This window comes from Stereum hirsutum (assembly GCF_000264905.1).
Source record: "Stereum hirsutum FP-91666 SS1 unplaced genomic scaffold STEHIscaffold_15, whole genome shotgun sequence".
Lineage (NCBI taxonomy): Eukaryota > Fungi > Basidiomycota > Agaricomycetes > Russulales > Stereaceae > Stereum > Stereum hirsutum.
The window spans coordinates 522,048-536,100 of record NW_006763145.1 but is presented as its reverse complement, the minus strand read 5'-3'; the positions used below and the strand labels follow the sequence as shown (position 1 = coordinate 536,100).

Genomic DNA, 14,053 nt, shown 5'->3' with positions numbered 1-14,053 from the left:
GAGATGAGATGAACATTGGACTCGGACTCGGAACAGCCATGATATTGCAGGCAACGTGCCGCATTTCCGCGTCATATCGCCGGGTGTGGCGGTGGCACGACGCAGAGGGCGTTGCAGATATATATAAGGGAAGAACTACAAGCTAAAGTCCATCATGTGCATGAAGTCAATAATACACAGAACGTGCCGAACACCATATCAATCATCATCGCTGTCGTCAAAGCGAGGCATTTCCCCTGCGTCCAAGGCCAAGCGGGCCCTCTGCTCTTGCCTCCTCCACTTCTCCTGTCTCGCCCGCCACACAGCCGGATTGTATATGTCGTCATGAATTATCACGGTCTTCACAACGCCAAAGAGCCTATCCCGATATGCCTTTATATCCTCATTCTCCTCTCCCCCATGACCCCTATCGAACTGCAGCGTATCCCACAACTCCCCCGCATGCTTATTGACCGTTTGGAGGTCTCGATATCGCTCCATCGTGTGTAGTATTGTATCGAACCAGAGGCGACGACTGTCCAGAGCCGGAGGCTGCCCATCGCGAAAAGAACGCCAGATTTTGAAGTGCAAGAAGAGTTTGTCCGGACGCAGAGCCACTTTCTTCGCGATACGCCTGCGCCTGCGCCCAGAGATACCTTGCGTGGGCTCACGCTCAAGCGCAGACATGAACCCCTTCAACATTGCCACCATCTGGTGTCCCACGCCGATCTCTATACGCTTCAGCTGAGGGAGCGCCCTCCCGACCATGCACCACGTCTCGGGCGTAAATTCGCTCGATACCCACGTTGCGTCGAGGTTCACGGACGATGCGTCGAAGGGAAGGGCGTGGATGAGCTTGGAGAGGATGGAGCGGAGTTCGTGTTGTCGGGAGGGGTAGGTGGTGATGCTGAATGGAACGTCGTTTTGGGGGAGCAAGACGAGAGGCGGGGGACAGCTGTCGTTTGTGTTTGCGGAGAATGAGACGTATGACGGCGAGGTCTTCTCGATGGTCAGCGAGCGAAAGACGGGGCCGCCTGGGCGGTGGAGATGGCGTCGGAGAGGGACAAGAAGAGGTTTGAGCCAGTCGCCGCCCCAGGATCCACGGACGAGGATGCGGAGTAACACTTTGGGAGGCATTTGGAGCGTCTGGAACAATACGCATAGATGTCCAACGGCAGCGAAGAGGTCAACTGTGTGAAGGTGGTTCAGGGTAATTGGGCCGAAATTGTAATCCTCCGGAGAGAGATCTCTTTCGGCCCAGTACTGTTGGAGTTTGAGCGTGTGGAGACGCGGAGAACGGGACAAAATACCGAGAATATCGCGCAGTTTTGGGAGGTTGACGTCGGAAGCTTGTCCATTGGAGCCTTCGAGAGAGAGCGTGGTCAAGTTGGCGAGCAGGTGGCACGAGGAAAATATGACGTTGCGAAGGACGAGGGATTGAAGACGAGGACTGATAGCCTCTTCCATTGAGCGTCCCATGGCCCAGAGATCAGTCGCCCAGGTATCGAGCTTGAGCTCAGTGAGCACAGGGAAGTCGCCGATGTCCTGGAATATGTGCTCGAAGTCGCCGATGCCGCTCGCATACACCGACAATGTTCGGATCCTATGCACGTGCTCATGAACGGTAAAGTGCGCTATAATGAGGCTGTCTCCCGGAAAGTCGAACTGCACGGACAATGGATACTGCGCCGAAAGCCTAAGGCGTTGCATGAAGTCAAGACCTCCGTGTGTCGATTTGCGGTGTGCTGAGAAGAAAGACCACAAAGCGGCATGGGCCATGCAGAGTAGCCGCCACTTGCGGCAAACGACCATGAGTTTCGTCCAAGCCCCGCGGTATGGATCCTCGACGATGGCACCATAGACAAAGAAGATGTGGGATAGGATCTCGTCTGGAAGGAGGGAAATCGAACAAAGCGCATTGCGCTCTGTTTTGAGTTGTTTGATGCGCTCCGTGAGGTCAAATATCTCTTGGTCCATAGCGGACCGTCGCTTTTCGCGGGAGCTAGTAAGGATAATATGAGATCGGAGGCAATACGAAGCCGATTACTGCGCGTTGAAAGCGTACTCGCCTCCGGGTGTCGAGTATCATGCCAGTCGCGTAGTTTGGCTACTTAGAGCCTATGTGGTATCTAGAGTAACATATAGCACTCGAGTTATTATCCGCAAACTCTTCCATCTCAAACAGAACAGTGACGGTGCTCACCTCCAGGTTGATGTGAATGACGGAATCGCACTGTGGCAAGAAGCCGACAGAGTTTGGCTTACCGAGCACGAGACTTCCGAGTTCAACAAACACAAACAACCGTAACCGCACAAGGAATAGCCGATAAAGATACACTAGTAGGACAATGCGAGGATTCGACAGATATCCAATACAGGGACAACGCGGCAGACATCTTGTGCGCAATATCATCGTTCAGAAATCCCAATGTAATTAGCGGAGATTGCCGGAGGCTTTCAAAACTAACAAGTACAAACAACCACCGCTGGTTGAGGATGACTGTCGGTCAACGTCGAGCTGCCATACCCAAGCATACCCACCCATTGGGATCGGGAGCCAAACACTCTGGTCTCTTCATAGGATTTATCTGTCGCAGTACGAAGCTAATACTGACATCTTCTTGGACCAGGAAATCATCGACTCGGATGCTGTGTCACCATCATGACGCTGGCCTTCGATCAACCAGGGCGACTCGTTCGCGCATATAAAAAAGTCTTTTGGGATCGCTTGCGCTGCATGGCTAGTGGCTCAATACGCTGCCTTACACTGTCACCGTCGTGAGTCGTCATCTCAACCTTCGAACCAAACCCGAAGTGTGCAACTACGGCGGCCGTGGTGCGTCCCTCAACCTCATCCTAATAAAGCCCATGGCACAGTATTCAGACATCAATTGCCATGCGCTGATCAAAACGAAGTATGACGACTGGCTTCAGCTTAAATTTCTCAGAGTGCTTGACGCAGCCTGATCTCACATCAAACTGTTTTGCATGGCAGTACGATCGCGCCAGACGCATCATGATTGCGGCTATTGAGTACAGATCCGCTCGCTCGTACTCTACGGAGATTACACTCGCAGTTCAATCCACAGCTTTTGATGAATGAGGCTCATTGCTTTTTGTCGATGCTGCGTTCGAGTCCTTTTCTTGCATGACATCACCCGGAATTATTCATGGTATACTATGCCATCTTCGATGTCGGTGGCCGCGATGTTAGACCTTACGCAGTTAATTTCATCGGCCACCGAACCGTTATGTCTACCCATCGGCACGCCCTTGGATAGAACGAACCACTAGAAACGTATCGCCGAGTACCCTATTTCTTTCCCTGCTTATTCTCGAATGGTTTAGTAGACTTCTGCCTCACTTCCTCAAACAACAATCGGGTGTGCGACTTACCTGGGTACAGCCTTGGCTATATTTTACAGACTACGGCCACGTCAATCATCACTCTCCTTGTACCCTCTAAAGCTTGGTTACGCTCCATTTGTTATGAGCGTCAACACTAACGGGGAAGTTACCAGAAGCAGTCAGAAGCGGTCACGTCTCAGCACCGCCAAATGGTTGAGTGTCCATGCATATTGACGAGTTTTTAACAACACATGACGATACAGCTCACAGCTGCTCCACGCCACGTAGCAATCGTCCCTGTACGCTGCGAACAACACTGATGAAACGCTTCCCTTTAAATCATAGTTCTGGGGTACGAACCCTCCACCGACAAATTCGACGGACTAGAGATCCATTGAGTCGCATCAAACACTTTGGAGTACCACCATGATGCTTCGTTGTCTGCAGGCTGTAACGGTGTACGTTTCGTCGCACCTCAGTGCACACTCCATCGCGTCTTCACTGGCACCCTTCACCACTGGCACGTTGAAAGCTATAAAGGAATGACCAAGTATCACCAGACATCCCTCATCCTGACATTCACAGACTCACCGCTCCTCCTCACTACTCCTTTCACATTATCAGCCTATAATTCAGAGAAACACTACAGACCGCAGCACTCATCATCATGCATAGCTCATTCCTTGCTGCCATCCTCACTGCCGCGCTTGTCTCCAGCGGTGGTAAGCAACACAATATGTCCTGAACCTGACCGTACTCACGCATCCATTTTCTTAGCTCTGGCACTTCCTGCCGCCTTGGAAGCGAGGAGTCTCCCTACATTTCCGGTGAACGTATGTCATCTTGCTAGTCGAATAGACACCAACTAAACCACCTAAATAGGGCCTGTCTTACAACGCTACCTCCTCTGCGTCGGAGCCGAAGCACTCACACACACCCAAGCCGGATCATCACTCGCACTCAAGCAGCTTTTCCATTCCGACCGCAAAGCCCTCTGCTCCTGCTTTCCCTAGCGGAAACGCCTCGGTCCCTGTCCCGAGCGGTTCTGCGAGCACGCTGGTCCCTCCGAAGAGTCCTCCGACTCCTCGCGCTGTACGTTCCAGTCCATTTTCTTTCGCCGATATAACCCTGACCAACTATGATTTTCAATACAGGATGAAGTGCACTCTTTCAATATTACGACACATTTCCCCGTCCCTACCTCTTCCCACCACCCTCACCCCCACCACCCCAACAAAACCTCCTCTGGCGTGACCAGCACTCCAATCAAGCCTACTCCATCCTCCAACGGCACGACCTCGTCTTTCCATATCCCCAGTGGCTCCGCCTCCGCCTCTGTTGGTGGTAGTTCAGGTTCTGCTTCGCTCAGTGGATCTGCCAGTGCCGCTCCCACCCACTCTCGTCGTGCGGAAGAGGGGTGGCACAAGCATCACCACGGAAATGGTTCGCATTCCGTGTGGCCTAGTGGGTCTGCGCCTGCGTTCCCCAGCGGCTCTGCTCCGGCGTTCCCGAGTGGGTCTGCCCCAGCCTTCCCGAGCGGTTCTGCACCGGCCTTCCCGAGCGGTTCTGCTCCTGCCTTCCCTTCCGGTAGCAAATCCAGCGTAGCTCCCACTGCTCCCGCCTCTTCTTCCGCCATCGCCAGTGCCAGCGCTACCTCTTCTTTCCCTGCTGCTTCAGCCTCCACCAGCGACTCCTCCAGCGCTGGCAGCATCGGTGCTCGCGACTCGTTTCCTTCCCTCTCCCTTCCGTTCTCAACCCCCCTCCCTTCTGATTTCTCAATCCCTCTTCCTTCCGGTTCCTTCTCCATTCCGTTCTCCCTTCCTCTCCCGTCTGGTTCCAACTCTCTCCCCTTCCCATTCCCTCCTCACGCTAGCAGCAGCGTTCCCGTTCCCAGTGCTTCTGCCAGCGTTCCTGGCCCCAGTGGATCCGAAAGCGTGCCTGGTGTCGCGACTGCCAGTGCCTCTGCTTCTGCTTAAGTATCTTCGCATACTTATATCATATTCACTCATTTAGAAAGAATTTGCCTTTCTCTCCTACCCTTTCCCTTCCAAGTCTTCATTGCTTCCAAATCTCTTGTCTTCTAAATAATTAAATCCCAGCCAAATTGATATGCTTGTTATTTATTGACTCCGTACTAGTTATGGAGTAGCTCTCATTTCTCTACAAACTGTGGATGGCGGACCTGTGCTGAAGGAAGGAGAAGTACGAGTCGACTGTGGTATTCCTCACTTCCTCGTACTCTTCCTGTATTTCTCACCTTTCTGCTCTCTTCATTCGCTTTATTATATTTCAATATTTTGCTCCGAGTTTCTATACACTAGGACTTTATCGATGCTCCGGCATCGCCGTCGTTGTTCAAATTGAACTGTTTTCTTGACACATGCATCGCGTGCGGTGGGCCACACAAATATCGCTCGTGTGGCACCGTCAGTTCTCTGCTGGTCTTTCCGAAACAGAGAAAACAAATCCACCCTGAACTGGACTATAGCACTCACTTTGCTGACAAGGTTCTCCATTTCCCTGACACCATGAATTCTTGCTAAGTTGTGAGCGATCCAAGGTATGTTACTGGTGTCATTTACGAGGGCCCGCCGACGAAGCGAATCTCAACACCTTGCATTGTAACCATCATCATCTTCGACTGAACAAGCCTGTTGGCGAACTTACGGCTTTCTTCTGGCTCTATCCCAATAATGGCGACGCCGACGACCACTGGCAGCATAGGTGCTGCAACAACAATGCCCGCCGACCCCAACACCGTCCCGCCCATCTTTACACTCCTACCCATCGTCGCACAAGCCTTCTCCTTCCTCGGCTCCGCCACATCCTACGTCGCATCCTCAAGCTACTCACTCATCGCTCTACTTCTGACACCTCTTACCCTCGTCCTTCCCATATTGTCATACGTCTTCGCGCCATTCGTATACACCGCACGAATCCTGACGGATATGTTCATCGTCACGCCGTACCAGGTCGCGGTGTACGTCCTTCAGGCGCTGTATCCATTATATGTGTTCGTAGGTGTGGCGTGCATCGGTGGATTGGTGGTAGGATTTGGAGCGAGGCAGGTAGTGAGTTTGATTGGGAGTGCGCTGTTGGGGAGTAGGGAACGGACTGAGGACGGGACGGATGTGGTGCCGTCGCGAGGAGAGCTGGATGAAGGATATAGTTCGGTGATCGTTCCGAAGCAAGAATTGAGGAGAGGCTCGGTGAAGGGAAAGCGCAGAGCTGGACGATGATGTTTGTTCGGGACGGTCATCGTTGAGTGTGTACTCTCGTGTCTGTATTCTATCGACGTGTACCTTCATAATTTGTGAGTGATATTTATGTTTCGACTCTCGATTATATGACTGAATAGGGATCAAATCCACTTAGATGCTTGCCCTCATATGGTTAGACTTCGTGCTCTGCTCGCATTGATATCGACCATTTCATTTTGCCAACTGTGGACACTCTGTGGACTATATGGTGTGGAACTCGCGATTACTTTGTGGCCCTTGTTGGGTTTGGGATGAAGGAGGAAGGCTATATCAAGAGTCTTCCCGCAACCCTCGCTTGAAAAAACCATGAACGGCGCATGCAGGTCTCCTGACCCGCGTGACTAGACCCGAGTCTGCGTGTATATTTCAAGAAACCCTTTGCATTGACTAGCGCCACCAAAATTACACTCCGTTCGTTCGACCTTCACCATCTCCCCTTATACCTCTTATCATCGGCCGTCCCGTACTTACTGACTATCGGCGTATTCAGGCTCGTATCTGCACCAAGGAATACCAGCCACTCATGAGCCCAGTACCGAGCCTCTGCTTCTCGCCTGCTCTGTGGACAACACACCATATCTCCGTACCACCAAACGCACTTCACACGTCGGATTCGGAAGGGGTCAAACTGCTCCTTCGTGCGCGTCTGAGAATCGAACACGCGGAGCAATTGATGGAAAGGAATGTGAAGATCCAAGCGTGGACGAACGCGCCTGTTGAAGGTGAAGGAATGATACCCAATGTAGATGAGTGGACAGCCTATACCTTCGACTTGGAGAGGAATCGCTCCGTGTTGGAATCTCAGGGTAATGATGAAGTCGATGAAAACGTCGCGGTCCTTCCGTTGGTTGATGAATCCACGCTTCAAGCAGTCGAGGGTGACTTCGATGTCACCACGACTCTGGATATAGTCGATCTGCAGCTCAGGCTGAAACTCAGCCCCGAGTCGGTGGAGAAACTCCTCATACACAATCAACCCGATCTCCGTTTCGCTCTCATGTATAGGCTGTTATCTCCCGATGATGACGTTACATGGCTCGCGCCTTACAAACACGATGCTTTGTATGTTTTGAGAAAAGGAGATCCATGGGTGCCGATATCCGATGCATGGTTCGAAGGGGCCTCTAGACCAGCGGATGAGGAGGTAAGAGTGCTGGAGCATCGCGGTGCGATTCACACCCCTCAGAGGCCGGATGAGGTACATGTTGGACAAGTCAGGCATGACGGTGATTGGGGGTGTTGGGCTCTTGGCGAAGGAAGGTACGTCCCTATCTTATCAGTGGTATGCGAAAGACGAAGAGTCCAACTTTGATTGTATATCTGCAGTGTCCAATATTATCCTCAAGGAGCCCCACTCTCAAACGCCAAAGCCTTGATATTCGTTCCGCGTCCCAACCCTTTAATCACCTCAGCCCCCGACCCCATAGCTCTCTGGTCCCCATTTCCCGGAGCCTCGTTATCCCTCTCCTCATCCGGCCACATCTCCATATCTTGCCCACGCACAATCGCAATCCACGTACCCGAGTCGACGACAAACGCCGCAGCTGGGAGCACCACTCTTACCCGTGCTATGTCTCCAATATCTATTTGCACCGCCAACAATTATACCCTCGTGGGCGCTCTTTTCTCCATCCTTCCCTCCCTTCATCTGCGTTCATTCTACGTTGGGGACATCTGGGTACTCGGTCTCATCACAACGAGGTCCGGATCAAATGAGAACACCGCCGGCGCCCTGAAGATCTCTTTCATACCTCTGCGCGCAGATAGAAGGGAGGTCACATTCTCGTCCGCCGACCTTGTGAGAGGCGTACCCACTGTCGATGGAATCACGGAACATATTCTCTACTGCCCCGCGACAAAACGAAACATACACATCCCGTCCACGAACCAGCATCTGCAAATCATGGTCAAGTTCGACGGGACTGGTGGGAATTGTCTCTTCGTATAGGTCTTTTGCTCCTTGGGGCTTGAGTCTGATGAGGACACATATATTTCTGCTATCCTGAAGCAATACCCCTGGCTTTACGAACTCAAAGATATAGTACGAGGTCAGCGGGGCGTTTATTGGATTGGGTGAGATGTGAGAAGGCGTGGATTTAATAGCGAGACAGTTGAGGTGGAACGCTCCGGATTTGGAGTTGAGCTGGGCAACCGTGTTTGAGGTCAGGAGTAATGCCACGGGCATGAGGTTTAGGGCGTTGGATGTATTTGTGCGAGGTTTTGTAATTTATGGAGGCCGTTTGAATCCGTGTGATTCTTGGAATGCGATTGGAGTGTATACCGTTTCTCAATAGATTTTTCCCCAATGAAACTTGTTGAAAAGAGATGGGATTGGCGGATCCTCATTGACACACACAAACAGTATGAGCTTGCAAAGAGATTGCCGTTCAAGTTGTTGTGTACCGCTCGCAAGTTGCCGGATCGTCGGACTCAACACCTTCTGAATTCAACAAGGACAAACAACCACCCGCGCGTCATACCATGAACACGCCTCCCCCTCCATCGCGACCTCGAAGGCCATCCTTACAATTACTGCCTCCAAATTCCTCATACTCTGGCTCTCTATCAGATCTGTACTCTGATGCGCGGAGTCATGGGTACTCAGGCCACTCAAAAACTGTCCGCTTGCCACGAGCTACGGCCAGTGGAGGTGGCGCAATAGCCAAGAGCGAAGACGGGACGCGATGCGTCGTCGCTGGACGAGAGTGTTCGTCTCTTTCGTCTCAGTAAAGCTTGAGAGATATGCTGAGGGAATTGTGCTCCATCTCATAGCCTTGAGGATCCTTCGGATGTCGGAGGCGTCCAACAGCATGACTGCTGAACATAAATTCTCCATTGGAAGGGGCGGACATCGTATCGACGCCTCCAGGAATTTGTGGACATCAAATCTTCTAAAGGTCGATAGCGTTAATACTGACGTTGCCTGGGGACATGGGAGTGAGTCATTATCGACGTCGTCTGATGTTGAGTCGATATTTCCTTTAGTGTGGCCCAGGCAGCCAGCATCATCTCACCGCACTAAAACATACTGAATGCGCTATATTGTTTCCCACGGAATGATAAATCTTACTTGACATGTCTTTGCAGTCTCCGTATGACTTCTTTGCACACTGCTGGTACAGCATAAAATGGCTGCTCATGCACCGTCTAGTTTCTTTTTGGGCCGCACTTAAGCTCCTGAGCCTTCAAGGGCTGAGAGTGCATAGCTTTTCTATTCCATGTTGCTGACTGCCTTATAGACTTCGAGAACAAGATCTTGACCAGCGCGAGGAGCGGCGCACTGGTTCTCTGGGATCTAGACCGAATAGGAAGCTCTAAGTATGGTGCGCTTTTCAACACATATCCTAACCAGCCATCGCATTCCGTACTTACCTAAAAGTGTTCCAGAGCATAGGATCAGAGAGCATTCTCGCTCAATACACAAGATTGCCTACTCGACGATAGTGCCGTATTACTGCATGACTGGCTCCGCCGATGGTGACATCCGGGTCTACGTGAGTTTTTCGTTACATTCAACAGGATATAGACATGAATGCTCTTCCTCTTTACCAGGACCTTCGCGATTTTAAGAAAACTTTGACCAGGATCCACTTTCCCACTGGTGTTCGTACGGTTGCCTTCTCTCCAAACACTCATACCCCTACCCAAGCGATTGTCGGTCTCGACAATGGCAGCCTTTACCGGTATGCTCACATTATCGCTTTTGGATATTTTTTATCGTTTCTCACCACGCGTAACGACAGATGGGATTTGACAAAGGGACAGCGGGGACAGATCGACCGAATACCAGTCGCCCACTCGGGTCCTATTCTCTCCGTGGATTGGTGCCCCACTCCGAGCTCATATTCACAACCAACCGGCGGAAGCAGTTTCGGGAACCTTACCGAGCCATCAGCGCCATCTGGGTCTACCTCTGCGTCCGGCAGCAGTAATGGGTGGATCGCCTCCGCCGGACTCGACCATATCGTAAAAGTGTGGGACCTCACATCTCCCAATAATGCCTCCCATATCTCACACACTCCGACGTACCGACTATCAACCTCTTTCCCTGTTAGACGAGTCTTGTGGAGACCGGGGTACGAATGCGAGCTTGCGGTCGTTTCGCACGCGGAGTTTGGGACTGGGTCGATGCAGGATATGATGGCGACGTCGCCTCCCATGGGCAGTGAGGAGGCTACTATGCAGCAGGAGGGCGAGAGGGACGTCGATGGGGCGACGATGCCTAGTGTGGCGAAGGGAGGAAATGACTCAGGAGATCCTGTGGAGATCTGGGATGTTAGGAGAGAATGGATCGCGAAGTGGGTGGTTGGTGGATCTGCTGTCGAAGGTGGCGTGACAGGTAAGTCCGCCATACCTACTTGCAAAATATCGGCGGTATGCTGATGCGTGAAGTAGATGTGGCTTTTGGCGATTCACAGACACTTTGGGTCCAGCATTCGTCTGGGACGTTTTCGCAACTCGATCTTCGACATTCTACGAAGCCTATAGATGCCATCCCCCGCATGGCTCTGAGTTGGGAGGTGTCTGGCTCTTTCGCGTTCGTTGCGGACAGGAAATCGCGCTGGGAGATCCCGTATGACGATATGTAGGTTTTTCTTGTCCCAGTCTCCCGATCTTCGTACTCAAAGTGCCCTCAGCGATCCTGCGAAGCTACGGACACTGGCAGAGCGCAGAGTGAAGCCCAAGGCGCTCGGTGACGGGCCTTTCAAACCTACTACACAGAACGTGGCTACGTGTGGTTATGAGCACTCTCCTGAAGATCTCGCGACTTTCACAACTCTCGCTCTGGGGTATATATTTGAAGGATTTGACAGGACGACCATATGTGGGTTGAACGCTGAGGTACGTCGAAATCCATCCTTCATCGCAAATTATCTAGCTAACCTCAGATTTAGCTAGCGTTCGAGGCCAATCAACTTCACCACGCTCAAACGTGGCAGCTATTGCAGTCACTCCTGGAACCACCACCAACAGATCCGCCGCCGCTGCCAACACCGCCTCTGAGCCCTTTACCACTCCCTACGCCGACTCTACCCCACTCAATGTCTGCTCCCGCCGCAATTCCCAGCGTATCAAGCCTCCAAGCGACGACTCTCCTCCAACCTCCACGTCACTCAACCGAACCACTCCACGGAGTTCCATCACATACTTCAGTTTCACATCTAAGTCCTTCGAGCTCTCCTCGACGCCCACCGTCTTCCGGATCGACCTCGCCCTCTCCTCATCGGAACGCTCAGACCAGCATACCCTCGACTACGACCAGTTCGACAACGGCTCAAAGTCCCGTCGCGTCCCTGCATGCACCATCACCCACCTCGCGAGCTCCACAGCCTCCAGCCTCTATCTTCGCCCGTCGTTCCTCCAACGCTACATTCCTACCTCCTCCCGCGAAAGTCAGGACGATGTCATCGTTCAGACGGCTTTCTGTATCCACTCCATCACCGGGCTTGAGCGACAGCACCAGCTCCTTGCCTGTCAGCAATACAAGTAGTGGCAGTCTGCGCCACGTAGGCGAGGGCGCACTCGACGATTCTGATTCGGAGGATGGTGGCAGCGCTCATAGTAGCGAGGACGGCTCGAACGGCGCGGGCGCTGCGACCGAAAAGGAGAAGGAGAAAGAGACGAGCGTGGCGAGGGATAAGTCACGCAGCCGATCTTCTTCGTCGAATGTCGTTTCTCCGACTACTTTGACATTCTCGAGGGTATTCAGTGCTGGTGCGGCACCGAGCCCGAGTCCGTTGTCCCGTGTGGCTGGACCTGGAACGTGGACTGACTCAGACGAGCCGAGCGACGAGCGGCTGGAGAGGGACGATGGAGAGGCCGACGAAGATGAGGATTCGGATTCGCCCTCGCCTGCGTCGACGGATACGGACTCGGACGATTCGCCCAGGGACGCTAGTGCGGTACGCCTTGTCTCTGCGGAGCGGGAGCGTGTCGCATCGGGTGCTAGTGCCAGTGTCGTGCGATCCAAGTCGAGATCTCAGACCCGCTCGCGGAAGAATTCGGTCACTTTGCGCCCGAAGAATAAAAGGAGCGCGACGTTGGCCGTGACCGTTCCGAGGAACGACCCCAAAAGTCTGGCGAAACAGGGATCGATGAATAGTATGCGGACCGTCACGGCGGAGGAAACGTCCCTGCAGCAGCCTGAGCATGCGCATGATGGCTTGGAAGCAGTCATTATGGGTAGGAAAGAAAGTGATCATCGACGGGTGATAGATGGTGGCGCGATTGGACGTGACGGTTCACCATTATCGATCAAGAGGGGCGTGTCCGTAGGCGGACCACAAGCGGCGGCCGGTAGCCTTTTTGCCTCCACCTCTCTGCGTGGAGAGAAAGAGGAGAGGAGTGAGGAGGAGAACGGCGTCCAGGGCCAGAGGTTCAAGGCGGAGATTGAGAAGCAGCATGAGACTATGAAGGGGTGGGGTTGGAATGCTTTGAAGGCTGCGTTAGAGGCGTACGCCGAAGAGGGCGACGTTCAGATATGCGCGATGATGGCCCTTGTTGCGGGGGAGGAGTTGCAGGTGAAGCCGAGCAGGTTGGTGAGGTTTGTGGACAGCTACATTGGTGAGTGATCGTTCTCTTTTCCCATGCGTGACCGTACTTACTATGGTATGGTTATAGATCGCCTGACGCGTTTCAAGCTTTACACTGCGGCTGCATATTTGCGTAAGCATGCTCCAGCGGAGGATGCGCGTGCGGCCACGAACGTAAGTTATCGTTCCGAGTGGTTAGTCCCAAGCTTCTATAGACTACTTACTCGTCTGTACAGCTGCAAACAACGGTATACGTGACCTGCGGGAGATGTGAGAAGCCAATCATGGTGCATCAAGGCAACTCTTTCTGCAACTCGTGTAAAGTCTACGCATCGACTTGCTCTATCTGGTACGTCTATCACAATAATTACTTTCTTTTCTACTTTCCTATTTCTCACACGTTAACTTTTACTTAAAGTCGCCTTCCGGTGCGGACGGCGCGCTTCCACTGCGCCATCTGCTCTCATGGTGGTCACCAAGAGTGCTACCGACGATATCTCTCCCAGCCCGGAACCATGGTCGAGATCGTCCGGCCGCCCACCCCACCTTCCTCCATGGTCGCCGGCGAGACCAATATTAGTAGAGGAAGGTCGCTTTCGAGGAGTAGCACCGCCTTAACGCTCGTGGACGAACCTCTGTCCGATGTCGCGCCAAAAACAGAGCTTTCGGCTGCTCCGAATGTGCTGCAGGTTCAGCCTGGGCCGAGGCAGTTGAGGGGGCATCGCTGTGCTGCTGGGTGTGGACATCTGTGTTGGGCTACGAATAGCGAAGGGAGCTCGGAGGTTATTTGAGCGACCGTGGATTTTCGGCAACGTATGTATCTCATAATTTTTTAACGCACAAGATATACTTGTATTTGTGGACGCGGCGTGTGCGCTTCTTGCTGAAAGTTATGGATAATAGGGTCAATATACAGTAAAAGAGCAGGGACCC

At 52.7% G+C, this 14,053-nt stretch overlaps 5 protein-coding genes across 5 annotated transcripts; 4 read left to right on the top strand and 1 right to left on the bottom strand.

The window, feature by feature from the left end:
- Positions 1 to 94: 94 nt before the first annotated feature.
- On the bottom strand, positions 95 to 2,361 carry STEHIDRAFT_171289 (uncharacterized protein). The gene is made up of 3 exons (XM_007308416.1): positions 2,183 to 2,361; positions 2,049 to 2,108; positions 95 to 1,981 (listed from the first exon to the last, which is right to left on the bottom strand). The coding sequence occupies exons 2-3, from the start codon at positions 2,066 to 2,068 to the stop codon at positions 199 to 201; spliced, it is 1,803 nt and encodes a 600-aa protein (XP_007308478.1). The 5' UTR covers positions 2,069 to 2,108; positions 2,183 to 2,361; the 3' UTR covers positions 95 to 198.
- Positions 2,362 to 3,994: 1,633 nt separating this feature from the next.
- STEHIDRAFT_160885 (uncharacterized protein) lies at positions 3,995 to 5,303 on the top strand (the record flags this gene model as incomplete). The annotated part of the gene is made up of 4 exons (XM_007308415.1): positions 3,995 to 4,049; positions 4,105 to 4,160; positions 4,210 to 4,419; positions 4,482 to 5,303. 4 exons carry the CDS (start codon positions 3,995 to 3,997, stop codon positions 5,301 to 5,303), a joined length of 1,143 nt encoding a protein of 380 aa, XP_007308477.1.
- Positions 5,304 to 5,813: 510 nt separating this feature from the next.
- STEHIDRAFT_124496 (uncharacterized protein) lies at positions 5,814 to 7,177 on the top strand. The gene is made up of 4 exons (XM_007308414.1): positions 5,814 to 5,887; positions 5,978 to 6,640; positions 6,703 to 6,998; positions 7,078 to 7,177. The coding sequence occupies exon 2, from the start codon at positions 6,021 to 6,023 to the stop codon at positions 6,564 to 6,566; it is 546 nt and encodes a 181-aa protein (XP_007308476.1). The 5' UTR covers positions 5,814 to 5,887; positions 5,978 to 6,020; the 3' UTR covers positions 6,567 to 6,640; positions 6,703 to 6,998; positions 7,078 to 7,177.
- Positions 7,178 to 7,295: 118 nt separating this feature from the next.
- On the top strand, positions 7,296 to 7,817 carry STEHIDRAFT_124495 (uncharacterized protein; the record flags this gene model as incomplete). The annotated part of the gene is made up of 1 exon (XM_007308413.1): positions 7,296 to 7,817. A coding segment is annotated over exon 1 (467 nt), but the record flags the coding sequence as incomplete, so codon positions are not given.
- Positions 7,818 to 9,067: 1,250 nt separating this feature from the next.
- Positions 9,068 to 14,005, top strand: STEHIDRAFT_171287 (uncharacterized protein; the record flags this gene model as incomplete). The annotated part of the gene is made up of 12 exons (XM_007308412.1): positions 9,068 to 9,294; positions 9,360 to 9,524; positions 9,827 to 9,910; positions 9,975 to 10,081; positions 10,140 to 10,270; positions 10,331 to 10,926; positions 10,983 to 11,172; positions 11,225 to 11,429; positions 11,483 to 13,151; positions 13,209 to 13,294; positions 13,357 to 13,469; positions 13,539 to 14,005. Coding segments are annotated over 12 exons (3,946 nt in total), but the record flags the coding sequence as incomplete, so codon positions are not given.
- Positions 14,006 to 14,053: the final 48 nt, after the last annotated feature.

Bases quoted from the DNA above. Each gene is read 5' to 3' on its own strand.
- STEHIDRAFT_171289 (XM_007308416.1), bottom strand. From the start codon at position 2,068: ATGATACTCGACACCCGGAG. The intron at 1,982-2,048 runs GCGAGTACGCTT...TATCCTTACTAG, and splicing joins ATGATACTCGACACCCGGAG to CTCCCGCGAAAAGCGACGGT.
- STEHIDRAFT_124496 (XM_007308414.1), top strand. From the start codon at position 6,021: ATGGCGACGCCGACGACCACTGGCAGCATAGGTGCTGCAACAACAATG.